The following is a 26,155-nucleotide window of genomic DNA, read 5'->3' on the forward strand; positions in this document are numbered from 1 at the left end:
GCCTCCTGGCACAGTCACATCCACAGTGGTGCACTCACTTGTCTTGTTGCTTCTGGTCCTCCCGCTCACTCGCAGCCTCACTGGGGAGAGCAGAGTGCGCCGTCCCGGTAGGTGAAACAAAACCTCGTTCATCCCTGCTTTACTATTCCAGTAGTACTACTACGACCGCCGCTGCTGCTGCTGTACTTAGTGTACTGTTGTGTTTAGAGTCACATCATTTCCTCTTGCTGCATGTATCTCGTCTAAGCATCCTTAACCTTGGCCATAAAAGGACTTCCAGGTGGTGAGCGTGCTGCCGGAGTAATCCAAGATGTTAGCCGATATGTGCGGTGTGAATTACGACAAATCGTGCTGCGTTGCGAGCGACTGGTGGTGACTCGGATAAACTGGTCGCAAGGCAGTGTTTAGCAGAAAGGCAAAAAAGAGGAAGTCAGTGTTGTGCTGTTTCTTGTTTAGGACTGGTTAGCAGGGGTGCTTCCGCCAAACTGTCAACAACAGACATTCTCTGCTGCCTACTTTATAGTATAATGGTGCTCCTTAATATGGCAGCATGCGTAGTGACGAATGTTGTTTTGCATCTTGTTTTTGTTTGCCGAAATCTGTCACATGTGGTAACGCGCTTCCTCGTCATCTGCACAGGAAGTGTGCGACGAGTCGACTCTTTTGAAGGCTTACAGTGTGTTTTAGTCCAAATATTATTCAGTTATTATTCGGGTTTCAAAGGGGTGGGAAATCTGGAAAGTTTCCATAGGAAGCTAAAAATGGGGAATTCTGAAAATATTATCCATAGCATTTATGGCAATTAACTCTTTGACTGCCAAAAACGTTAAATAACGTTTAGTAAAATCCTAAGGAGTGCCAAAGACGTTAAAAGACGTTTGTTTCAAAACAGAGGTGAAACTAACCATTTTCTATTGTTGATTACTCAAAAACGGAATAAGGTAGAAACAAACTTTTTTTTCTGATGAAAGATGAGAGTCCAATCTTTCATTTGCTAGTATGTGTGTTTCCATAGTCCAAACACATAATTTTCTGTGGACCTTGAAAGCTCAGTCAAATGCTTAAATCGGCTGGCACCCACGGCATCCCTTTTCTGAAAACGTCTGGCAGTCAAAGAGTTAACGGGGAATTGAGGGTAATTTAATGGAAAGTTGGAAACATGTCATTTTCAAGCATAAATATGTTATAAACAATTTTTGTCACAAGCAGACACCCATGAAAATTGGTTTGTGAATAGAGTACACATGTGAGTAATACTGTATGCATTTATAAGAGTAAAATAAGCACACTTAGCAGCACATACAGTATATTTTCAGGGTTTTTCCTGGCTCAAATTGAGGCAGACGTGGTATCATCCTGACTATGATGGGTGACTACCGAAAATAATTAGCACATTTTGATAATCAAATAGCTGTCGATTAATCATTGCGCCTTTAATAAATGTATGTTCACATGCATAATATGTTTATTCGTTGTTCATGACGAGTAATGTGTGTGTTGTTATTATTATTTTTATTATAATTATTATTATTACATCTCCCAAAATAGTGCGGAGCTGTTATGTAATTAAACAGTGACCAAAAGTTGTGACAGATGCTCGAGGATGCCTAGCGTCATGTGATTAGTTCACAAGAGGTCAAGGGTCACACTCACGAGTGTGAAAGCTCACACTTGAGCTAAAAACCAGCCTAACCAGGAATGAAGTCACTTTTTTTCTTTCCCAGTGGAGTACTTAAGCACATTGTTGTCATGGGGGGGGGGGGGGGATGAAGTGACACCATCACAGCGTTGTCATCACAGTGCGCTTCTTGTCCTCTCAGCAAAGCAAAGCGTCTTGTGTCCTGTGTCTTGAATTTGAAAGCTCGGCTGCCACTGGCACATGCTGCGTCTGTCCGCGCACACACAGAGAGAGAGAGAGCGGGCGAGCGAGAGCTCGACCATGTAAATGAAGCGGAGTCATTCTTGAGCTATTTGTGGAGCGTGTCCGTAGGGCTGCGTGGAAGCGGCCAGCGTGAGTAACGCATAAACACAGCTCAGTTGTCATAAAATAAAAAAAAAAAAACAAGCACTACTTTTAGCGTGTCCACAGCTATGATGTGATGCTGCAACACGGCGCTCGGTTGCCCATTGATTCAGTTTACCAAATGATTTTATCCTCAGCTGCGGCCTCCCAGACTCACTAAATGCTGGCGACCACTCCACCCACGGACGTCATGACAGGTAAGGCAACGCTTCCCTTTTTGTTTGTTGACATGACCTTCCCCTCGAGTGCTCATTAACGCCGCCGCTTTCAATGCTTTTCAAACATGAGCAAAGAAATCGGCCGCATGAGTCTAGTTAGGCAATCCCGCTGATGATTCTCTCGTCGAGTTGCAAATATGACAAGTACACACAGTGTACAAAGGCCGCCTTTACAAAAGAAATCATTTTTGATAGACAATGAAGAGACCGTGGATATAAGAAGTCTACACACCCCTGTTCATTTTTTTTTTTTGAGACCCCTGTTCAAATGGCAGCTTTGTATAGAAGTTCAGAAAAATTCATCTTGGTCTCTTTTTTTATTTCACAATAGCTTAGCATTTGAACAGGGGTGTGTAGACTTTTCATATCCACTGTATCATTTACATACACATTTTAAATAAAGTATCCAGCAATTGCAAAAGCCAAAGTATTTGTTGAACCATAAATACAGTCAAAATTATATTGCAGATTTTTTTTTGGTCGTGGACGAACTTGAGATATGTCTTTGCTTGAGTGACTTGATTAAGAAAAAAAAAGAGCAACAGTTTTAGTAAAGGTGGACACAATGGAGACATTACTCTCAGCCAATCAATGTGCAGACAAGGACGTGGCGTTTACACAATCATTTCCTCCGCCGTCTTATTTGCCTGAATCCAAAAGCCTGGAGTGTGATGATGGTGGCGGGACTAGTTTTGGCAAAATAACTTTCTAGAAGCCCCAGGCAGCGTGACTAAATCATTTCTTTTGTTGTCCCAACAGCGCCGTCCTGTCCCGGCAAGATGTCCCCCAACAAAGCCCTCACCATGAAGGACTATGAAAACGTAAGTTTGGTTACCGAGCTGAGGTTACGAGTTAGTCCAATTAGTTAGTTAGGTTTATGCAAAACTACGCGAGGCAGATATAGGTAGTTAATTGACAAACTAGTTAGTCAGTCAGCAATGACTACACTACATTAACTAGTTAGTCAGTTAGATTACACAAAAGCTGCACTTCACTAGTCAGTTGGTGAGTCAGATAAGACAAAAACTACATGACAAATTAGTTAATTAGTTAGGTTACTTCTCTACACATGCATACTTCTGTGAAGACTTCTGGGAAGTCTTCTACTTATTGCTGCACTTTTTATTTAATTTTAATTTATCTCTTTCTATTCTGTTGTTTCTTTTTATTTACTGTAAACTGCAGCTGGACAGAGTCCAGGAAAAAGTTCCCCACGGGGAAAATAAAAGTATATCGTATCGTATCGTATCGTAAGTTACAGATACACTACAGTAGCTAAATAGCTAGCTAGTCAGCTTGTATACAACTGTACTAGTTAATTGGATCATGTAAAAAATTTGATTAATTTTGTGGTTTGATTGTAATTAGTTCATTAGTTATATTATGTAAAACTATACAAAGTTAGTAAATTGGGCTGCTAGTTACTCCTCACTAGTTACAGTAGTTGGTGAGTCACTAAACTATACAAATACACGACACACGGTTGGTTGGTTGGTTAGTTAGTTAGTTACATAGAACAACATTAGTAAAAATATACTTTACGCTATTGTTAGCTAGCTAGTTAGAGTGTGCAAAATTCTACTAGTTAGTTGGACCAGGCAGAAATTTAGCCGCAAGGTGGCACAAGACAGTGTCTTCTTGTGCCGGTCCCAAGCCCGGATAAATACAGACAGTTGTGTCAGGAAGGGCATCCCACGTAAAACTTTGGCCAAATCAAATATATGACTTCAGTCGGTCGAGGCCCAGGTTAACAACGACCGCCATCGGTGCTGTTGACCTACAGGGTGCCGGTGGAAACTGGACTACTGTTGGTCGAAGAAGGAGCGGAGGAAGGTGTGTTCGTAGGAAGAAAGAGAAGAGGAACACCAAGAGTCTAGGACTGGGAGTAGGGACTTTGAATGTTGGAACCATGACAGGAAAAGGTAGAGAGCATGTTAGAGGCTTTGGAGATCAAGTCAGAGAGGCCAGACTGCAATGGTTTGGATATGTCCAGAGGAGAGATATAGTGAGTATGTTGGCACAAGGATGCTGAGTTTCCAAATGCCAGGCAGGAGGTCTAAAGGAAGACCAAAGAGGAGGTTTATGGATGTAGTTAATTGACTGCCAAAAACGTTAAATAACGTTTAGTAAAATCCTATGAAGGAGTGCCAAAGACGTTAAAATACGTTTTTTCAAAACAGAGGGGAAACTAACCATTTTCTATTGTTGATTACTGAAAAATGGAATAAGGTAGAAACAAACTTTTTTTTCTGATGAAAGATGAGAGTCCAATCTTTCATTTGGTGGTGTGTGTGTTTCCATAGTCCAAACGCATAATTTTCTATGGACCTTGAAAGATCAGTCAAAATGCTTAAAATCGGCTGGCACCCACGGCATTCCTTTTCTGAAAACGTCTGGCAGTCAAAGAGTTAAAGAGGACATGAAAGTAGTTGGTGTGAGAATAGAGGATGTAGACGACAGGGTTAGCTGGAGGCAACTGATTCGTTGTGGCGACCCCTGAAGGGAAAAGCCCAAAGGGGGGGACTTAAGACCAGGCAGAAAATTATAAATGTGATCAATTTTGTGAAGCCATAGTGTTAGCTCGTTAATTAGTCTGCATATGTTGTACATCTGCTTCCGTTGACCGTATCGTATTAAGTTGCATTGCGTTAACTTGTACTCCACCTGAACCCCATTAAACCATTTATGGACATTTGTTGTTGAGGAGGAGGATGTGTGAGGCATGCTGACCCTCAGACATGTTGGCCTGAGCTGCTGCTTGCATGACGAGATGTTTTATGTACTGGAAGGGAGCAGCCTGCACCCCCATCCCCCACCTCCCATTTCCAGATGCGTGCTGCTACAACCTCGCGGCACAATAATGCACAGTTGGCCTGGCGCTCACATGCAAGCATGATGAAGGCCTTCATTCATTGTAACAACGCACACAAACATACAGTTGTTCTATGCACATGATTCACAGCTTTTCAATCCCATTTACCTTGCTTTGCAAAGGCAAGACAATTGCATTTCGGACAACAACAACAGAAGAGTCTTGTGGTAATAACATGCTTAATGTGTTTGTTTGCTTTTGTTTGAAGCAAATCACCGCGCTGAAGAAGGAGAACTTCAACCTGAAGTTGCGCATTTACTTCATGGAGGAGCGCATGCAGCAGAAATGCGACGACTCCACAGAGGACATATTCAAAACGGTGGCGTACTTACTACAAAAGCTTCACACCGTATGCTTCAGCATATTTATTTGTCACTGTGGTTTGCTGTAAAACGGACAAATAAAACAAATACAATTAAATATTATTTATTTAAACACCAAAATATTCAACCAAACCACATAACAAAATCCACGAGCTTAATGCTAACATGGTGCAAAATGCCATAGATGAGCTAATGGAAATTAGCATCAGTGTCACAGTAACTATAAACTGCAACGTTAACTTCTTCTCTTCACAGAACATTGAGTTGAAAGTGGAACTGGAGTCCATGAAGAGGGACTTGGCAGAGAAGCAGGAGTTGCTCGTGTCTGCGTCGTAAGAGCTCTTCCGCCGTCCAAGTTTGTAAAAATGCGATATGTGGTGATGAGCTCGGCCACGTCTGTGCATGTTTTGGCAGCAAAGCGCTGGAGAGTCTGGCCGGTCGAGAGACGGGAGAGCCGCAGCGCCTCAGAGAGCAGGCTCGGCGAGAGATGGACGCGCTCCGCGACTCGTTCAACAAGAGGGTCGCAGAACTGGAAGGAGTGAGTCAAACTAGCCAGGCATTTGTTTGCAAAGCACGTTACTGCCACCTGTAGGACAGGAGTGGGACAACAACGTTGCACTTACCACAATTACCGTAATTTCTTTTTTTCTTGCATCAGTGCCTGCGAACAGCTGAAGACGAGGTGGGGAAGATGGCAGCCATCGCTGAGCAAGAGAAGCTCAAAAACATCGACATGGAGAAGCAGCTCCAATTTGTGGGATTGCCCGACACCGTCGGCACCTCCCCAACTGGCCCCGTGCATGATTTGCAGCTGGTACTGCAGGAGAAGGACACGTAAATATAAAGAGCAAGACCAACTCTTACCTTTGGGTCTGGAGATATGTCATTGTTGTCCCCCCCCCCCCCCCCCCCCCCAGCATCATCGAGCATCTGACGATCACGTTAAAGAACCAGGAAGCGGAAATCCGTCAGAACGACGACAGGCACAGAGAGATGCACGCGCTGTCATCTGATCGAGTCAAACAGTTGACGGATGAACTTCAGGTCTGACTTTATTATGATGGCGTCATCTCACTGTGCGTAGTCCGTTTGCCGTCATGCCAATTGTGTTTGTTTTGACGCTCAGGCCCTGAGGGACGAACTACTCAGAGAAAAGGACCAAATAAAACCTGACCGCCAGGTTGGTGCTTTTTGAATATAAAGTACATCTTCTTTTTTTTGTCTCTAGTCTTCGGGGCAGTGGAATGTTTTTGTGTTGCTGTTAGCAGCACAGTCTTTGTGTCAGCCTGTTACATAATTCTCCTCTATTTTACTCCTAATCAAAAGCTCGGCGTCAGGTAAGTCAATGAAAGTCCACCGTATAATGCAAAATGCCAGAAATGTCTCCAGTGCAAGTATGCTACTTGCGTCTCCTCTAACCTCATGATCCACAATTGTTCACACGAAATGTGCATTCATGAAAGTGATCCAGTGCACTTGTTCCTTGGATTAAAGATCTATGATGTTCAACTCTGAGAAGGCGCAGCAATGCATCTGTAACATCTTCCAGCCACTTTGCACATAGAACTGAACTCACTCACTAAGTGTAGTTCATGGCCTTTCTTCAGGTCTTTGCGTCAGGTCGCCGGTCACAGAGTTAAAACCGGATTACCATGCTGTCTGGAGTTGGTTATTTATGGCTGTCCATTATTTACTGAAAAGAATCCTGGCTCACCACTAAGTTATCCGCCAGTTTTGGTGTGGCATGACTTGTCCGTCATGGCCGGTGTCAAACGGAGATGGGCTTACCAGGGATTCTTCCGACGGCCTCCTCTGGATTGAGGTTTAATAGGATATGTGACAACAGTGATTGCTGGAAGACACCTCACTTAAGTGGATTTTTTAAGATGCGCTGCCGGACCGAATGCATTCCCAGATCGAGAAATCGGCTGTTTCGGTCTCCAGCGTTCCCCTGCCGTCTTCGGGGCTGATCGTATATTTGCAATGTGGCATCCGGGAGGAGTTTTTTCGAGAAGTGGGCAGCCGTCAGCCATAACAAAGATTACTACAGTAGCCGCAGAGGATTTGACCTAATCAACTGCGTCGGATGTGAGTGGAACAGAGGCAGGAGCGGGGATTATTTAAGGTTTAGGGCTTACAGTGCTCTGTAATCATTCATTCTCTCGTTTGCTTCGCAAGAGAATGAGGATCTTTAGGAATGGCCATTTTGGAAGTCTTTTACGTGGACAAATCTGAGACGTGTTAATCGAAGGCGACATGAAGGACTCGTGTCGCGTATGCAGCGGCCGTCTGGTTGGCAACCAGTGTCGCTGGATCTTCAGCTCGTCGGCAAAGAGGAAGCTGCAGATCATTTTGTCACACGTGCTGGGACGGGAGGTGACCCGCGACGGCCGCGGCGAGTTCCTCTGTGGGAAATGTGTATTCCAGCTGGAGAAGGTGATACAGTGCGACGTCAACCTCAGCCAGCTGCAGGAACAGCACAACAGCCAGGTGCAGAAAATCCAAGTGGAGAAAGCGCACCTGATCCAGTGCATCATCCACGTCTACAACAAACACAACCCAGACCAGGAAAAGAGCGACGAGGAGAGCGCGCGCTCAAAGACTCCCCTCAGATCATCCGGGGCGGCCAGTTTTGACGACGAGGCCGCGACTCTGCTGCCCGATGACGCGCAATCGCCGAGGGAGAGCGCCAGTAGTCACCGCATGAGGAGATGTGTGAGTCTGGATAGACTCGTGGGAAAAGGAATGCTTTCGGGACGTTCGGGTCTCAAGAAATGGAGGATGGGATCAAATGTGGGTCTGGACGGACCTATGAAGAGTTTTGGTTTGCGGGGCTCACGCGGCAGCTCTCAGAGCATGTACCTGGACCTGGTCCACTACAAGGGCTCTTTTCCTAGGTCCGGATTCAAAGGCCGTTCCACGTCCCTGCAGTCCCTCAATCGAGACTTTGACACTCCAGAAAGCACGCCACGCAAGAGCAAAGTCAGAGAAGCTAAGACATTCGTCTTCAGAAACGCTGCCACTGGTGACCCAGCGGGAAAGGCTCAAGCGAAAAAGCTCCTCTCGAGATCATCGCGGCAGCCCTCGGTGATCTCTGACTTGATCCAGCTCCTGCGCTGCCTCAGCAAGCAAGGAGTGACGGTCCCGGGCGGGAGCCGCATCCCCGTCCTGAAGAGGTTCAGTGCCGGTCAGCTCCACGCCTGTAACAAGCCAGTGCGCAGAGAGGCTCAATGGAAGTCTCTGCATGACCTCACGGAAGAATTTGATGATCAATACATGCCTGCCACTGTGGAGGTAGTTCTGTGCTGCAGACTGCCACTGGTGGTAAATAGTAGCGGGATTTAAGTGTCATATTTATCATCCTCTTTTTTTTTTGTTTGTCATATCTACCAAATAGAGTGAGTTCCATCGACTGGAGTCCGTCAACAAGCTGCTGACTGAAGAGCTCACGCAGGCAAAAAGCGCCAACGAGAACCTGTCAAAGACACTGGAAGAAACCCAGAGTGAAACCAAGGTACGGTGAGGTCCAGACCCACCTACAATCTGCAATATTTAGCAAGACCTTTTTTTTTTTTTTTACTCATAAAACCAAAGAGAACTAAACATTAAAATTTAAACAACCATACAATTTCTTGTAATACAATCTGATATCTTAATGCTAACATAAAGTAGGAAACGCCATAGACAGCATAACATTGCAAATTAACATTGATTTTGTCTTATCTCTGTGCTCTTTTGCAAAAAGACAACTTCGACATTATTGGAGGTCAGTTGGCAACCTTCTCGCGCCTCCTCTTGCTCTTACTTACGCTGCATCACGTCCAGTAGACTTCAGCTGATTTTGCAGCATATAGCTTAAAAATTGGGGCATAAATGTGGATGCGAAGAGTGAACCGCGTGGGTAACTGTACACCGAGATGGCATTTCAACCTGTTTTTCAGTTTTGTGTTTCTTCATTAAACACCTTTGACAAATGCTTGTGCACAGACCCTGTCAGGAAGGCTGGATGAGACCGAGAATGAACTCCACACAGAGAAGAAAAACGGCTTAAAGCGAGACAAAACCATCCAAGGGCTCACACAGGTCCTCAGAGAAAAAGAGAAAGAGGTGAGACCTTTAAAAACAAACTTATTTTAACCTTCTTGAGCCAGCTTTTATTTTGCTAATGCATCACATTGTCCTACTTGGCTTTGCACAGATTGCAGAATTGTGCCATGAGATTGAGGACCGGGATGATGCTCTCACTAAAGCCCGGGAGACAGCGCACAAGGCCCAGATGCAAAAATATCAGGCAAGTTGTTGTTTTCTTCTAGCCGGCTAGGTCTTTAAGTGACAATGAATACATTTTATTTTAATAAGAGTGTCTTGCGTTTTCTCCTCCAGGGAGCAGAAGAGCATCAAACTCTGTTAATGGCCAAGCAAACGGAGCTGATACAGCTCCAGGGAGAACACCACGCCAAGGTGCTCGAGGCCCAAAAGCTGCAGCGGGCTCTGGACCGGAGGGAGCAGGAGCTGGCGGACTTGCAGCAGGCGAAGGAGCAGCTGGAGGTGGAGCTGGAAGACCTGCAGCAGCAGAAGAAGAAGGGAGACAAAGCCTTGAATGTGAGATTTCATTGAAATGAAATGAAAAACCGCAATCATCTATTCTGCTCGCAATATGCCGCAAATCTGTCACATGGCATTGATTTTCAGGCAAAGCATATCGTTTTGTCTAATGAAAGTCTGCTAGATTATTGCAAACATACATCCATCCGTTATCTACCGCTTAACCCGGGGTCGGGTCGCGGGGGCAGCACCCTTAGCAGGGAAGCCCAGACGTCCCTCTCCCCAGCCACTTCAACCAGCTCCTCCGGCGGGATCCCAAGGCGTTCTCAGGCCAGCCGAGAGACAGTCTCTCCAGCGTGTCCTAGGTTGTCCCCGGGGCCTCCCGCCGTTGTGACATGCCCGGAAAACCTCTCCAGGGAGGCGTCCAGGAGGCATCCGGACCAGATGCCCGAGCCACCTCAACTGGCTGCGCTCAACGTGAAGGAGTAGCGGCTCGACCCTGAGTCCCTCCCGGATAACCGAGCTTCTCACCCTTTCTCAAAGGGAGAGACACCCTGCAGAGTAAACTCATTTCAGTCGCTTGTATCCGGGATCTTGTTCTTTCGGTCACGACACACAGCCAACATATTGCGAACATATCATGTTAAACACCATAGACGGGCTAATGGAAATTTGTATCGATTTTACTGTCATTACAAACTTTCAAACAACTGCTATTTAAACACAAATGGCACAGCAGCACATACAAACAGACCATACACTAATACTCACAGGTATAATATATTCTCGCTTGTCCCCCCGCCTCAGGATCTGAACAACCAACTGAAAAAGCTAAGCGGGGAGATCGGGGAAAGGGAAAGTTCTCTGGAGCAGCAGTACCAGGAGTTGCTGGACCAAACCAAAAGAAAAGTGTACGCCCATGAAGTCACCATCCAGCGGCTAACATCCACCTTGGCTGATAAAGAGCAGCAGTTACAGGTGACACAACAGCGTTATTTTAAATAAAAACAATTCATTTGTATTGGGCCTTTTTTTGTAATGGTTGGGTTTTGCTGTTTTAGGAGTACATAAACATGGTTAGAGATTTTGAGCAAAACAAGAGTTCGGCAGGAAACGATGGCATGCTCGCTAAGCTGCGCCGAAGGCTGCAAGAAAAGGAAAAGGCGCTGGAGGTGAGCACTGTTACCTAAATCCTAAATGTTGGAATTCATTTACACTGGTGCCTTCAGATACAAGTTAATGACTTTAAGTCCACAAGCTTAATGGTAGTGCTAACACATAGTGGTAAACCGCATAAATAGGATCGCAAATATCATCTATTTGGCAGCAACAGATATTTGAACACCAATGCTAAACAACATACAGTTTGTAGACAGATAATATAGTCCTTTATTCTTTATCTTCTATGAAGAATGACTAACATTACTGCTGAGACCATCTACTTACAGTATATCTGTATGGCCATATTGCTGCCATGTTGTGAAAGTGTACACACCAAACAGAGCAGCACAATGTCCACAATTTGAGATACAAGTGTTTTGAGTTACAAGGGTGGTCAGGCAATGAGTATCTCAAGGCACTGCTGCATGAATTTTTGGACGGTTGTCAACTTGTCACCACTGTCGACTCACAGCAAGCGCTGGATGAGAGATTTGCAGCCATCGAAGAGAAAGACAATGAAATCCACCAGCTGCAGTTGTCGCTCAGGGAGAAGGAGAGAGACCTGGAGAGGCTCAATAATTTGCTGTCGCATAACGAAGAAACAATTAATGTAAGTGGGTGAAAGTTAGATTTAGTGCTGCACGATTTAATCGGCACTACAACATAAGACAAAAATAATGAAATTCAGACACCCCCGCCCCCAAGAAAAAAAATGGCCACTGTTTTTTAATTCATTTATTAATTTTATTTTTTAGTATTAAGTATGCACAAGCAATTAAAAAGTCAATTTTACTTTATGTTTCCGATTACAAACATGGCGTGTTTCCTGCTCAGAGTTTCGATAGCCAGATCAAGGAGAAGGATGTGCAACTGCAGCACCTTGCAAACACACTAAAGAACCTGCAGAGGGCCAAGCAAGATGTGGAGGACAACCTGAACAGGTCATTGAGAGAGAAAGACTCCATCATCAGCCATCTGCAGCTCTCCCTCAACGGCAAGACCAAAAATTTGGAGGTCAATCCACAGACTCCACACGCTAACGTGCTAATAGCTAACGCCTGGGCTTGTCGTCTCTCAACGTCAACCTCCCGTCTGTTTGCAGGAATTGTCCGAATCGGTGCTGAGCCAGTCGCAAAGTCACGCGCGCGACTTGGCAGAGCAGATGGGCCAGAGGTTAAAGGTGAACGAGGCCATGCTGGCTGAGGCGGTCAAAGCCAGGGAAAGGCTTGTAGCTGACAATGAGGGCGCCGTGGAAGGACTGCTGGCAACAATTAATAGCAAGGATCAACTCATCAAGGTTAAATGCAAAAACATCTGATAATGTTTGGGAAAAAGAGACACTACCTGACTTAGAAGCATACAGATATATGATCAGACTGCTGTGTTTAAATTGTGAGTGGAGACAGGCACCGCTTATGATAATAACAATAGAAAAATTGATGAATAACAACATGAGCAATATTATGTATGCACAGCCGTCTGGGACATAATATTGGTTCATAAAATAGAGTAGCATTTGTATGACTTTTCCCTTGAAAAATCAATTGTTTCCTGTAAAAGTGAGACTTTCTGAAACACGTAGATATACAACTTCTAAAAAAAAAAAAAAGGTTCCTTGTGTTCTAAATAAATAGGACTTTCTTTCTTAATTCTAATTCTTAATTCTTTCTCAACAAAATCAGATGTTTTACATCTGAATCCCCCTAAAAAAAAAAATACTACATTTTTTTAAAAATAAAATACTTTTTTCCCCCCCAATGTTTTTTTTTTTTTTATAGTTGAACACAAATATCCTCATACAAGAAAAGGCTCAAAGCCTTAAAAGTTTAATAACGAGCCATGGTGGATTCAAGATATGAAGAGCTTTCTCAAACTTCGGACAAAACAAATTAATTTAAAAATGAGGCTTTCTATAAATGATCCAACTTTTTCCCCAAAAGTTTTTGTTGTAAATAAATAAGAATTTTTTCTTTACCCCTGAAAATCTGTTTTACTCTACAAAATTAGAAGTATTCCCCCTATTTTTTTCCCCTTAAAAATGACTGTTTTGTTTTTTTTAAACACACTGAGAAAAGGCAAGAAGCCTTTTTGAGGATTTGGAGATTAAGGCTAGGGAAGTAGCCATAACGCGGAACAGCCTTCTGGAATGCACCTTGTTCGAAAGTAGCATCTGCACTACTGAATCTATGTGGATTATGCCTGTTTATGTCCGTCTCATCTTGTGTTTTTTAAATCTGGTCAGGAGTCCGCCGAGCACTACAACCGCATGCTATCGGAGCGTTCCCGGGAGATTCAGGAGCTGAGGAAGCAGCTGTCTGACCGGCAGCATCAGCTCGCCGCTGCTGAGAGGCAAAGCTCCACGGCGGCCCAGAATGACTCGTTGGAAACCGCAGAGCTCAGATTCCGCCTCAATGAAAAAGACAGCGTCATCGACGTAAGCCCCCCCAGGGGATAAAACAGCCTCTCCGCTGTAAAATGTGCTTAACTTAAAAGCCTAAGAAGCGGGCAATGAAATTAGAACACCCACAGAGCCAGTAATCCTGTCCTTGATTTTGACTCGTTTTAATTTCTTGGACAAGTTGTAAGTGACATCTTTGTGACATGGTTGATTTTTGCAGAGGCTCCTGCACCGTGACCACGACAAGGAGCCAGATTACGTGCTGGAGCTCAGACAAACCATCCAGATCATGCAAGAGAAGTTAGACGAGCGCGAAGGTGAGGCAAATTCAGGGTGTGGTTGTGTGTTATTAACGCTGCCTATGATCCGTTTGTGCTGTTTTTCATTCCTATTTTTTCCCCTCGGCGCCGTAGCTGAGCTCTCCAGGAGGAACAGCGACGACAGCATTGAGAACATTCCACTCTCCAAGAAGACCGTCGTGGTTCTTAAGAAAGAGCTGACACAGAAAACAGAGGCTCTCAACAAAGCTCTGAAGAGGGAGAATGAACTGAAGGTCTTGTTTACCTCACCTGGACAATCTTTTCTTTTTCCTCTCTACTCACTGGTGCTACTACGTCCATCTAGATGTCTTTAGCAGAGCTCCAGTCATTGCTGTCCGAGCTGGAGGGCCGCAGTGAAGGCCAGGCCGCCAATATCGAGTCCCTGACTGCCACCCTTGACACCAAGGATGAGATCATCCATGTAAGAAGTCTCTTGTGGAAGGAGCATTTTCTTGTTGGCCCCTTTCTAGGGTTGCAAAAGGGGGAGGACATTTTCGGAAAGATTCCACCAGTTAATTTCCATGAGTAGATGATCTGGGAAATTTAGAAACTATTGGAAATTGAAAATTCTCTTTATATTTAGATGTTCTTGAATGAAATCTGATTGGAAAGTCAGGATCACGCTGAAATATACATCCCCCAAATTGATTTAAGTCTCCTATTAAGAGCCAACCTGAAATGATTAAATTCATGCTTTATTTCCATGAATAAATGAATGGTTGAAATCCTGTCAATTCCCCCGTTCCAAGTTTCCAACGTGTAATGTTTCTGCAATCAGACCCCTTCCACAATTGTCCAAGCTCTAGCGTTGGCTTCCTGTTCTCTGAGCAGGCTCTCCAGCAGCGTCTTGGCCAGCGAGGGGACACGCAAGGTGACCACACCCCGGATCGCGTCATCGGCAGCAGCATGGATCGATCGCCTTTGGAGCTCCCTCAAAGAGAGCGAACCATGATTGGTGGAGACAGCCAGCAAGAAGTAAAACTTAAAGATCTAAAACTACTTTTCTGCTTGACTAAAATAGAACAGAAAACACTTCCAAGTTTGTTGTCTGTCTTGGTTTTCAGGTCCTTCCCAGCCTGGTAGCGTTGCAGCAGGAACACGAAGCTCTCAATAAAGCGCTTAGGGCCGAGCAGCAGCTCTACTCCAGCCTTGTCAGGACTGTGAAGGAGCAGGACAGGTGGGCCAGGCCGCAGCAGGAAAACATTTGGATGTATCGTCCAGTGCAGTTTACTCTACGCGTAATTGGTGCGGACCAAAAAACCTGTAGCGATTTTTAACTGCTGTTATTCACTGCTGTACCCTGATGGAACAAATAGGAAGAAAACAAAGAAATAAAAAATGTACAGAATTAATATGCCATGCTGAAACTGTGTGCTGCCGGTCCGAAAAGGATTAGGAAGACGAAATAATGTGTTTTAAATCCTACACCTCCAGCCTCCACTAAAACAATTTATCCTTTAAGAAGTGCAATATAAGCAGCTACTTTTTTCACTTGCATTCCACCCTGCGGCTAATACAAAGGTGCGGCTTATCCATCAGATCACAAGGGGGCGCACTATAAAGTAACTGCAAGAGTGTCAGGCAGAGCAAAACAAACCAAGTGAGCCCAAATACAGTTGGAGACACAGAACGAGAGCGAGACAATTTGCACCCTCATTAATGTACCACTGATTGTCACACCCATCTAAGTGGGGTGAAATTTGCTTTCTGCATTTGACCCATCCACTGAGGGAGTGGTGAGCAGCAGCAGGGGCTTGCGCTCGGGGATCATTTGGTTATCTAACCCCCCCAATTCCAACCCGTAATGCTGAGTGTCAAGCAGGGAGGCAAAATGGATCCCATTTTTTATAGTCTTTGGTCTGAAGAGATTGAACCCACAACCTCCGAGTCTCAGGGCGGACACTCTACCATTAGGCCACTGAGCTGATTATGGAAAAGAAAGTAGTAGGAACCCTTATATATTGGTGCGGTAACATTAAAACCGGCTTACAGTCAGGTGCGGCAAACAGGTGGTGTAACAAACTCGAGTATTCCCCAAATTTAGCTAGCGCGGCTTATAGTCAGGTGCGCCTTATAGTCCAGAAATGACTGTAATAACAAAAGGCATCTTTTGTTTTTCAGTGCCCAACGTTTTCACGCTCTGCAGCTGGAGCTGACAGCAGTGCAGCTCCTCAGGCAGCAGCTGGAGGACGGCATCAAAGCCAACGAGGAGCTCAGGGACGACTTGGAGAGAGAACTAGACAGAGCTAAAGTCAGAGAAGGTGCAGTGCAAATGCATGAGAGTCCTTCGTGATCCCTAATTGGGGGGTATTTGTATCAATTAGGTTGCTAGGAAACCAGCAAAATTGAAAGTCTGGTAGGAAATGAGTTTAGTGACCATGTGGGAAATACAAATACGCAGACACACCCGCCCATCTTCTTTGTCCTCTGTCATTCTTTACTGCGTTTGCTCTTGCTAACAAGATCGCAGCCCCTCTTCAATTCAGCGTCTGTGTCCCTTCTGTCCACTCCCCATTAACATCATCACCTGCTTGTTTGCATGCTGACTTGCTATTTGTTTTCTCTTTCTCCATCTCTCACTCTCTCTCTCTGTCTGTCACTCCTCACATGTAACACTTTCATTCCCCTGACTTGTCTCTGTCCTTGTTTTTCAAAAATGTGAATAAAGTCTTCCATTTGTCCATATTTGGGTTTCTCACATGCCTGCGTGCTTCTTCAACTTCCCCATTAAACCGTTTGTCTGTCTGCTGATTACGTCACTTCCGCGGGTATTAATCCGGCTGACTCGGCCATCTGCCACCTTAAATTAGTTCCATCTAAAATCGGATGAACGTGTTGTTATATAACAGAGCAAATAGGTTTGTTTGTTTAAGTACAACAACTCTCCGCTCAGCTAATCTCGAGTCAAGTCAGGGCACGACTTTGAGACTGATTGAAAGTGTCTCTGTGTGCCCAGGTAGTCCTGTAAGCCTGGTTATTTAAGAGCTGCCCCACACGTGCGCCTGCGTGTGTGTGTGTGTGAGTGCGCATCTCAGTGCATCAGCCATCATTGCACAAAGTGGGAGGTGTAGAAATAGGTCAGCTGTATGTAACAAGCAGCTCTCTCTGCAAGATGGATCTAGGCAATTATAACTGATGACATTTTCGCATGACACTGCCCCTTAAATCTTATTATCTCACCCTATAACATGGGTGAGATAATATTTAAAAAAAAATGCTTGTCCCTATCTACGTCGCCGTTTTTTTTTAGCCATCCCCAAATATTCCTTTTAAGGGCTTTCCTTTCATCCACTTCTTCCTCAGATCTGATTGAATACAGCCTTTCCATTTGCATCACTTGTCTACCGACATGTTTTCCTTCAGCTCTTTTCATCACCATCATCTCTGTTACCAACGCAATGTTGTCCGCATAGAAAACACACCGTGGCGTTAACCCTCTCCTGCAGCTTCTTCTTATAGTAATAATGAAAAGCAGTGGGCTGAGACTGGATCCTTGGGGGATTCAGACAGGGGAAAAAAAATCATTTTGTCGTTGTGGATTTTAGGCTTAAAATGGAAGTCAACCTTAAACATTTCTTGACAATATGTTATATGTGACTTCACTAGTCTAAACATGACATTCTGCAATTGTGAAATATGAGTTATGAAGCACAATCCAGCTGCCCTCTGAGATGGATACAAAATGGCCAGATTTTGCTGCTTGCCTCATATTCCACTAATACAATATTAACCAGAATATCATATTTAGATAGTTGGGCTTCATAGAACATTCGAAGGTTTTCTGTAACACTTTCCATGTTTGTGTTCAGGCGTGAACGTAGTCGACCCCAAAGAACTGGAGAGTGTGCAGCACCAGCTGGAAGATGCCCAGCGCTGGAATGCGTCTCTGCAGGCCCGCTTGGGGGCCATCCAGAACCGCGGCGGTGGAGTGGGTGGCGCCAACGACAGCGGTACGACCTGGGAATGGCACTTTTGACGTGTGTTTTGTTGGGATATATTTATGTTCAATGTTTTTGTTGTTTTTGCTCCAGGAGACTCGTTGAGTTTCGCCGGCGACCAGACCTCTTACATGAGTATCTGTTTGGGTGACGGGCGTGACGACAGTTCACCGCAGGAGCTCAAACAGAAGGTGAATTTATTTGATGCGGTTACTACAGGCTAACACAAATGAGAATAGATGTTACGGTAATCTAAACCTTCAAGTAACTGCTTTTTTAACACACACAAAGCAGAAGCACACAAAACAGAGCCTATAACAATATTCTATAAATAAAATATCTGTATAATGTGGGTCATTTACGCGGCTCAAATATCTTGTGTGACTTAAGTTTGTCTGCGTCCGTTAGGTGCTAGAGCTGCAGGAGTGTGTCAGCAGGCTTCAGGCTCTTAACGCGGAGCTACAGAGCAGACTGGCAGCATATGAGAAGGCTGACCACGATGCTTTCGACATGGAGGAGCAAAACCTGGCCAGCAGTCGTCCATGGAAGCAGGTTGGAGGCCACAGACTCACAGCGTTTTTCTCCTTAACTGCACACGGATTCTTTTTATTTATTCATTTATTTTTAATTAAATCAGCATAAAAGTGTCCACGTTAAGTAAAACTACTCAATGCCATCATAACAGCCACTTTTTTTATTAACTCCCGTCTAACCTTTGAACCTGACTTACCCTCTGCTGTGTCTGGCTTGTTACTATGCTGCATTCGAGAAAACTGGGACTTTTCAGGCTTTAAATCTACTGCAGAGTGGTACCTTGACACTTGAATGCCCGGACTTGTAATGGTTTTTGATTTACAAACCGTCTCTCGCTCAGTCAATCTTTTTGAATGGGACAAACCGTAAAACACATAAACACATATTGAAAACACTGGCAAGGAGCAAAAACTGCCTGACTGAAGCTCATGAAGTCACTCCCTTAACTCTTTGACTGCCAGACGTTTTCAGAAAAGGGATGCCATGGGTGCCAGCCGATTTGAAGCATTTTGACTGATCTTTCAAGGTCCATAGAAAATTATGTGTTTGGACTATGGAAACACACATACTGCTAAAACAAGATTGGACTCTCATCTTCCATCAGAAAAAAAAAGTTTGTTTCTACCTTATTCCGTTTTTGAGTAATCAACAATAGAAAATGGTTAGTTTCACCTGTTTTGAAAAAAAAACGTCTTTTAACGTCTTTGGCACTCCTCCATTGGATTTTACGAAACGTTATTTAACGTTTTTGGCAGTCAAAGAGTTAAAGGCTCACATCCAACACGAATAGTACCCCTGTCATTTTTCATGCAGATTACAATGCAGTGTTTTTTTTTTTTCTCGCCAAAAATTGTTTATGTTGCACCTCATAAGCTTCACGTTGGATACATCCTACTTCTCAGTAGTCTCAAATGCAGCATCCCCTATTTCTAGTTTGTTTTACAAGTGTGTCTTTTTCCTGTTGTGAATAATATCCTCCTGACTCTTTCCTCCATGGTTCCTAACCAAGTCTGTCTCTCTATCTGTGTCCCATAAAACGGTGTCCCTTCACCATATCACATTAGACACGTCACACCATCCCGCTGTTGCTTTGCACAGTTTTTCGGATTCTGTTGCTTCATTGACTTTTCTTTTTATTTTATTTTATTTTTTTCCTTTTAAACCGAGCCACATATGTCATACTCGCCTCACATCCCATTACTCTAGCAGCCAGACACCGCAACAAATACGGAGGTTCCTCCATTAGCTCAGCAGACGTGCCGCTGTCAAGACCAAGCAAGTCAGACGCACATGCCAAGAGGGCAGGTAGGTTGCTCTTTTAAAAGCCTTGACTTTTAAAAGTCACCAAAAATTTGGGGCTTAAGACCTCATTAAAAGTTCAGGGGCACATAAACGGCCACACACTTGATTGTGCATGCAAATAGATGTAGAAGCTGTGCTAGGCACAACCAGGATTGCGTTTGCCAAATGGGCAAAATTGCAAATAATTCAGCATGTTTAATGTTATTTAGTAAACCTGAGATTAATTGTGGTGTGTCTGATTTTGTTTCTTTAAATGCAGTGGACCGCCCCGCTATTCATGTGGGTTGAGACTAAGCCCAACTGCTAATCGCCAAAATCCACTAACACTTTTGGGTGGGGGGGTGGGGGTTGGGGGGGGGATCAGTAAACAAACATAGGGGGTCGGGTTAAAAAAAAAAGTGACTGTGTGAGTATAGTATGCTGTATAATAAACTTGTCTTGCCTTTTAGCTGATTGTGGATGAGAGTGTGGACAGCAGCCTGGGCCAGACCAGAGAGAAAGCTCAGTGTGCCGCTGCAGAGGCTGATTCTGTAAAATGTCTGCTGACCGACGATGGTCCAGCATCACTCCTGCATCTTAGGTCAGACTTTTCTTTATATTACCGATATTCGCAAGTTCACCCGTTAATTGTTATCAATTTCCTTGCTACAGGGACGAAGTCCTCAGGCTAACGGCTGAAAACGTGCAACTGCAAGGTCTGCTAAAAGAGCAAAAGTCCAGCGAGTGCAAAGAAAAGGAGAGCACAGACTCGTCAGGCAACAGCAGCGACGGGCAGGCTGAATTGAGACGCAGCCGGGAAACTTTGCTGGGTCAAGCTACGGACAAAGACGAGGATGACGCTAAGAATAGGGGAACCCTGGTCACCACAGAGGAAGTGGCAACTCTGCAAGCTGGCGATCACAGCAAGATTTCAAAGCACAGGGTGTGTTTAAACCTACAGCACAAGTGTTTTATGTTTTTATAATCCACAACACAAAATGAGAGGAATACCTCCTCCATGTAGCTCCTTTCGCAAGCACAATAATCCATACTCTTCCCACGTTCCAAAAACCTGCCTGTTCGACTCATTTATCAGTCCACGGTGTGCCCCGCCCCTTAAACAAGCGCCATAGCAATGAACAGATCCTGACTGTCAATGTTTTTCTTGTTTCTTTTGCAGGCCTGTGTCAGATCTCGCCTGCCTGTCCCGGTGAGGCCGAGAGCAGAAACCTGCACACATCCAGAGCCATGCAAAGCGGACGCAGCGCAGCAACTTGACGCAGACGCCGACCAGAAAGCCGTTACAGTCTCCAGCGGCTCATCCCAACCAAGCGAATGTGCCCACGATAGCGGCTATGTAGCCATGCACACGCCCGACGACACCCAGGCCCACTCTGCTCTCTTTGCCCAGCTTGAGCTCCTTCATCAGGAGTGCCAGGAGAAGGAGGCCTTGATCAACAAGCTGGGCGAGCGGCTGGCGGATTGGGAGGAGCTCCACGCAAAGCTGCAGGACAAAGAGCGTCTCAATAAGCAGTACGTGGAGGCCTTGCAAGCTGCCGAGTCCACCATCGCCTACCTGACCGCCTGCAGCCTGGACAGCCATGCGGCGTCCGGCGGACGGGTCGCAGGGTCCGCTTCTGTGGGCTGCAACACCGCGTGCCTGGATTTACAGAACGTGCTTCAGGAAAAGGAGGACCTCGACGAGCAACTTACACAACTTTTGAACTTGGCAGACGAGCAGATTTCGTTGCCAGACAGCCCGGAAAGGCAAGCAGGAATTGGAAATCTCCGTTTGAAAATAGAGGCAGTGAACGCCTCATTAAACGAGCAGAGCTCCAGAGGGGTCTTTGGACCACCTGAGGGTTCGCCGCCCGAGGACCCTTCTCAGGATAAGTTGAAATTGAGTAATTCCACGCAGACGGAATCAGAACCTCCCGGAGAAAATAAGTTGCGAGATCAGCAAGGAGCAAGTGAAAATTCTGCTCAAATTTCAAATCAGGAGATGACCAAAGTTCTTGCGAGATGCCTTTGCTCGGTGGAATCTGTCATTGCTTCTCTGTCAGCCGCTTGCACAAATTGCTGCTCATTCACCAACCCGGACCTACAGGAGCATTTGGACGACCTCCAGAGAGCTCTACAAAACAGACAAGAACTGCTGCGCCTGACTCGAGCCACGTGGCCAAGTCACTCCGAGGAGCTTCTCAACTCAGACCTCCTTCGCAATCTGCAAATTCTCTGCAAGGTCCTCAAAGATCACTCTGAAAAGCTTTGTGAGCTTCGGGCCGCCCTGCAGGGGGAGCGGGCCCGCAGGGACGAGAGCGAGGCCCTTGCGGTGCTGCCTGACGCTAAAGGCTTAGCGCCGAGCGTCCAGTTCCAGCTGGAGACTCTGCACAAGGCACTGAGGGAGAAGAAAAAAACCTGCAAAAACCTGGAGGAGAAACTCGCCACGGCTCAGTTTACACCGTCCCAGAATAACACAGCACAAAAAGGTGAGACTTTTTAAAAAAAACAAACACTTTTTTACACCATTCTTTTGCAAGGATACCCCCTTGAGATATATCATTGTATCTTCAGCTGCTTCCATCCTGTGTGCGTTAGATTTGTTTGTGGGCAACTGGACAGTGGCACCTTGATTTACAAGTGACCACAACTTAATATTTTTTCTCAGTTAGGGAACCGACGCTAAGTTTTTTAGGCAGATAAAATGGATTAATGGCATTTCAATGCATGTCTGAAGGGAGTATGGATTTGGCATGCAGTTACAAATCTAACTCGTAAGTCAAGATATCACTGTACTGAAGTGAGTCCCCCTTTATTCAAGATACCTTATTGCCAACTAAACGTGACCCTTGCCTCCAATCCCAGTTCTGGAGCAGGATGACAAAGGTGTGCAGGTGGATTTGCAGGACTTGGGTTACGAGACCACAGGCAAGAGTGAGAACGATAGGGAAGAGAGCAGTAGCCCAGGTCAGACGCCTTCGAGACGGACTCTGCATGTCTGTCTTCTGAGTGGACACTAATCTCACACAGCTTGGGCTGGAGTCTCTCGTGGTCTGCATGAGGACTGAACAGGGGGCCGTAACACTCTCTCCATGTTTGAGTCTCCTAACCTCACAACGTCTCTTTTGTGGTTCTCAGTGTGGTGGTTTTGTCGGACGCTTTCACTGCCGTGCAACATTTTGCATGGATGGATTATTTGCATGTCTTTTCAGCACCTAATAATCTTCACTCTTCTTCCTTTTTTTCTTATTTAAAGCCTTGTTTCCACCAAGCTAGTGCTTCAGTTTGGAGCACATTTTCCAGCGTTTTTATTGGAAAGGGTTACAAAATATCCAGACAGATTTTTACAATCATATGAGATGTCTCAGAACTCGGTCAAATTTGTAGTTTATCGTTTACATTTGAGATCTTTTTTTTTTTGCTAGACCAGTCCTGGCATTTTTCTGACAAACTTTTTTTTTTTTTTTTCCTTCACACAACTAAATCAATCTAAATTGGAACGGTTGCTGGAGACATGGCTTTTCTTGTTACTATAATTATTGTTACTATAAAGTGCAATTCTGTCACTATCATCAGTGTTTAAATCTTCCTTGTGGTTCCAGACCTTGAGGTGGGCCTCAAAGCAAGCGGAAGTGCTTCTAGTGTCCCTTCGTTGCTGATTCAAGAGCAGGCGCACTTTTTCTCTACTGAACATTTGGACTCCGCCTCCAGCACGCCGTACCCGAGTTCCCCCACTTTGAGCTCGGCCAAGGTTTTTAGTCATGACCTCAGCCCGGATTCTGTTTCAAACATGACAACAACTAATGTGGCCGCTTCTGCGTTTTCAGGTCAGTCTGAAAAGCCTGCAGACCTACGAAGAATACGGCCTCGCCGATGACCCGCTATTGCTCCAGGAGCAGGTCCGAGAGTTGAAGGTCCAGTTGGAAAGCCAAGCCAAACTCATCCGCCAGATGCAAAGCCTTGTGAGGAGGAACTCCGTCGAGCCGGTGGCTGGCCTCCGCTCCGGCCAGTTGAACAATCGGGACGGAGCGCAGAGCCGTCACGCGAGGCCCAGTAGGGAGCAGATGCGGGAGAAAGACGGTGACGGAGCGGACCGGGTCGCTCAAAGTGAAACCAGTGAGGCTGGAGGAAAGAAAAGTGTGAAGGAGCAACTCCAGCACGCCCGCAGCCGCTCTACATCCCCTGCCAGGTGCGAATGCATTGCAATCACCTTCTCACTGTCAACAAATGAAGATGGAGCAAAAAGAATATTCAGGCAACTTAAATTGCAATTTCTTGCTCGTGGAAGAAAACAACAACAACAACAACTTTCTAACCTTTATACCGCTTGATGACCCTGACCTTTCAATCTGTCTCTTCCGCAGCCTGGACTCACTGGTGCAGTCGCAGGCCAGGGAGCTGTCGCAGCTCAGGCAGCAGATCAAGGAGGGCCGGCGGCTGGGGGGCCTGCAGCGTCGCCAGGTGGGGGAGCTGAGGAAGGCCTTCCAGGAGCTGCTCCGCGCCAGCCCGCTGGACGGCGACATGAGCGAAGTGCTGAAGGAGCAGCTGGACAAGAGCCTGACCATTCTGGATCGGCTGGAGGGACGTCTGGACAAAGGTCGCGGCGGCGTTTGTTGTTGAAAACTTGCCACTGCCACACGAATGCTGAACAAGCAGAGCTGGAACATCGGTTGTGATGTTACTCACTTTTTTTTTTGTTGCTGTTGTCTCCTAGGAGAGACTCATCAGGATAATGAAGATGTTGCGGCTCTGGAGCTTTCTCGCAGGTACATCTCAACCTTCCACACCACTGCTTGGTATTTAGCACCTCCGTCGCCCCTGACGGAGCTCTATTTGTTTTGTTTTTTTTAGCAACAATTAACACAGAGGAGCAGCCTTCATTCTATGACCATGCATTTCTCATTTATATCAAAAACCGCTCATCTGCTCCTCTGTCGGCCATTTTTAAAGGACAACCACCACATACAACTGATGTGTAAAAAAAAAAAAAAAAAAAAAAAAGAGTTGACGGCCGTTTCTCATATTTGATGTTTGCCTCTCATGACCTCTTTTAAAAGCAAAACTCCCCCCTGGCCTTTCCCCTAATTGCCTTGTGTGACCCCCTGTGGGTTGCTGGGCTTGAATGGCGCTTGCTTGACTGCTGACCTATTTTCATTTGGGTGTCAACAAAACAATTGATGATCCAACTGGGTCAGCGGTGTCATACGCATCAGAACATTAGCCCACGTGAAGCAGAATGCACTGTGGGGCTTTAAAGGAGACATATTGCACTTCTTCATTTTTGTGCATTTAAAAGACTTTCCAAGTGGTTAAATAAAATATCCTTTGTTTATTTTAATAGCGGAATGTCAAATGATTACATTGCATGTAATATCCACTTGGCATACTGGGTTGAAATCACTTTTTTGTTGGGGGTGGCAGTTGTCTTGTGCATAAGCCGAGTACAATTTTTTGTTACCATGATGACCCGGGGGGGGGGGGGGGGTGCAGCTCTGCTGACTCCTTGAGCACCTTGTTTTGTTGTTGTTGTTGTTTTTTTTAACCAGAAGCTCCATTTTGAGTTTATGGTAAAAAATGACACACAAAACAAAAGAGAATTAACCATTTTCTATTTTTAAACACTAATATGTTCATCCAAATGATATCATTTCATCTCATGAAAGTCCACTTTTTTATTGCTAACAGATAACCCTGGCTAGCGGAAATTAGCATAGATAGCAGTGCTACTTCTCATACTTAGAGCAGTAACACATACAAACATAGTAATAATAACTAATGCTCACAGAAATACAGTACGGTATATTCGCTCTGTTCTGTGGTACTAATTACTATTACTGGAGTTTAGTTTGGGACCTTCTCTCTCTATTTTTTTCTTGCTATTAATTCAGCTGCACCCCTTCCTGAAGACCTGTGGCACAATCTTGTACTACACTGAAGACGCACAAATCTGGTTTCCGACTTGCCCGTATATTTTTAAACCCTAAAACAAACCCATTTAAAAACCTGCGTTATTGCAGGAACGTGAACGCTGAACCTCGATTTAGCGCGTGTTGACTTTCCTGCGTCACTCACAGCGAAATAAACGGTCGGATTTATTTGTAGTGAATGCGGGCTGACGGCCATTCCCGCCGCCCCAATCCAGCAGGAGCTTGAAAAGCTGCGTGCGGAGCTGGAGGCCGACAGGGAGCGGCTGCGGCGTCTTGTCGGTTGCCTGGTCCGGCAAAATATCGCAGTGGCCGAGCGCGCCGGCGAGCGCTTGGATGCGTGAGTGGAGAACCCGAAGGCATGATGTTTGCTGTGTGGACTTTTTGATTGATTTTTTTGTGTGCCTAAAACCACGTGGTTAGAAATTGCTTCGTCTGCCGTCCAACTCGGCACGGTTTGAAATTCTGCAAATTGGTTGCCAACGTTGGGGTTGCAGTCGCAAAAAGTCGAATATTCTTCAGCTCTGAAATGTACCAGAATCTTTTTGGAAATGTTCTTCACCTTTTTCGAATTGCAATGATGAGACGCTGGTGGTCATCATCATCATCATCATCATC

The 26,155-nt window shown here is 45.3% G+C and overlaps 1 protein-coding gene across 4 annotated transcripts in view; it reads left to right on the forward strand.

The window, feature by feature from the left end:
- cdk5rap2 (CDK5 regulatory subunit associated protein 2) overlaps positions 1 to 26,155 on the forward strand; it is a 37,151-nt gene that overhangs the window by 2,028 nt on the left and 8,968 nt on the right. Inside the window, exons 2-37 of one of the 4 annotated variants that reach the window (XM_077585549.1) lie at positions 2,137 to 2,208; positions 2,990 to 3,062; positions 5,322 to 5,432; positions 5,692 to 5,768; positions 5,851 to 5,974; positions 6,095 to 6,270; positions 6,354 to 6,480; positions 6,563 to 6,616; positions 8,834 to 8,950; positions 9,424 to 9,543; positions 9,635 to 9,727; positions 9,820 to 10,038; positions 10,789 to 10,959; positions 11,043 to 11,153; positions 11,615 to 11,752; positions 11,977 to 12,156; positions 12,245 to 12,439; positions 13,385 to 13,576; positions 13,761 to 13,857; positions 13,954 to 14,093; positions 14,165 to 14,281; positions 14,692 to 14,835; positions 14,925 to 15,037; positions 15,982 to 16,121; positions 17,670 to 17,810; positions 17,892 to 17,989; positions 18,207 to 18,350; positions 19,539 to 19,637; positions 20,084 to 20,214; positions 20,286 to 20,556; positions 20,794 to 22,102; positions 22,479 to 22,580; positions 23,216 to 23,364; positions 23,441 to 23,802; positions 23,978 to 24,210; positions 24,328 to 24,379. In XM_077585549.1, coding sequence (XP_077441675.1) covers positions 2,137 to 2,208; positions 2,990 to 3,062; positions 5,322 to 5,432; positions 5,692 to 5,768; positions 5,851 to 5,974; positions 6,095 to 6,270; positions 6,354 to 6,480; positions 6,563 to 6,616; positions 8,834 to 8,950; positions 9,424 to 9,543; positions 9,635 to 9,727; positions 9,820 to 10,038; positions 10,789 to 10,959; positions 11,043 to 11,153; positions 11,615 to 11,752; positions 11,977 to 12,156; positions 12,245 to 12,439; positions 13,385 to 13,576; positions 13,761 to 13,857; positions 13,954 to 14,093; positions 14,165 to 14,281; positions 14,692 to 14,835; positions 14,925 to 15,037; positions 15,982 to 16,121; positions 17,670 to 17,810; positions 17,892 to 17,989; positions 18,207 to 18,350; positions 19,539 to 19,637; positions 20,084 to 20,214; positions 20,286 to 20,556; positions 20,794 to 22,102; positions 22,479 to 22,580; positions 23,216 to 23,364; positions 23,441 to 23,802; positions 23,978 to 24,210; positions 24,328 to 24,379 — 6,192 coding nt within the window. Of the gene's footprint in view, positions 1 to 2,136; positions 2,209 to 2,989; positions 3,063 to 5,321; positions 5,433 to 5,691; positions 5,769 to 5,850; positions 5,975 to 6,094; positions 6,271 to 6,353; positions 6,481 to 6,562; positions 6,617 to 8,833; positions 8,951 to 9,423; positions 9,544 to 9,634; positions 9,728 to 9,819; positions 10,039 to 10,788; positions 10,960 to 11,042; positions 11,154 to 11,614; positions 11,753 to 11,976; positions 12,157 to 12,244; positions 12,440 to 13,384; positions 13,577 to 13,760; positions 13,858 to 13,953; positions 14,094 to 14,164; positions 14,282 to 14,691; positions 14,836 to 14,924; positions 15,038 to 15,981; positions 16,122 to 17,669; positions 17,811 to 17,891; positions 17,990 to 18,206; positions 18,351 to 19,538; positions 19,638 to 20,083; positions 20,215 to 20,285; positions 20,557 to 20,793; positions 22,103 to 22,478; positions 22,581 to 23,215; positions 23,365 to 23,440; positions 23,803 to 23,977; positions 24,211 to 24,327; positions 24,380 to 26,155 lie in introns of those variants that run through there. The other 3 variants (XM_077585545.1, XM_077585546.1, XM_077585547.1) reach the window with 3 other exon arrangements.

The sequence above is a fragment of the Vanacampus margaritifer genome, chromosome 14, assembly GCF_051991255.1.
Source record: "Vanacampus margaritifer isolate UIUO_Vmar chromosome 14, RoL_Vmar_1.0, whole genome shotgun sequence".
In the NCBI taxonomy this organism is placed as follows: domain Eukaryota; kingdom Metazoa; phylum Chordata; class Actinopteri; order Syngnathiformes; family Syngnathidae; genus Vanacampus; species Vanacampus margaritifer.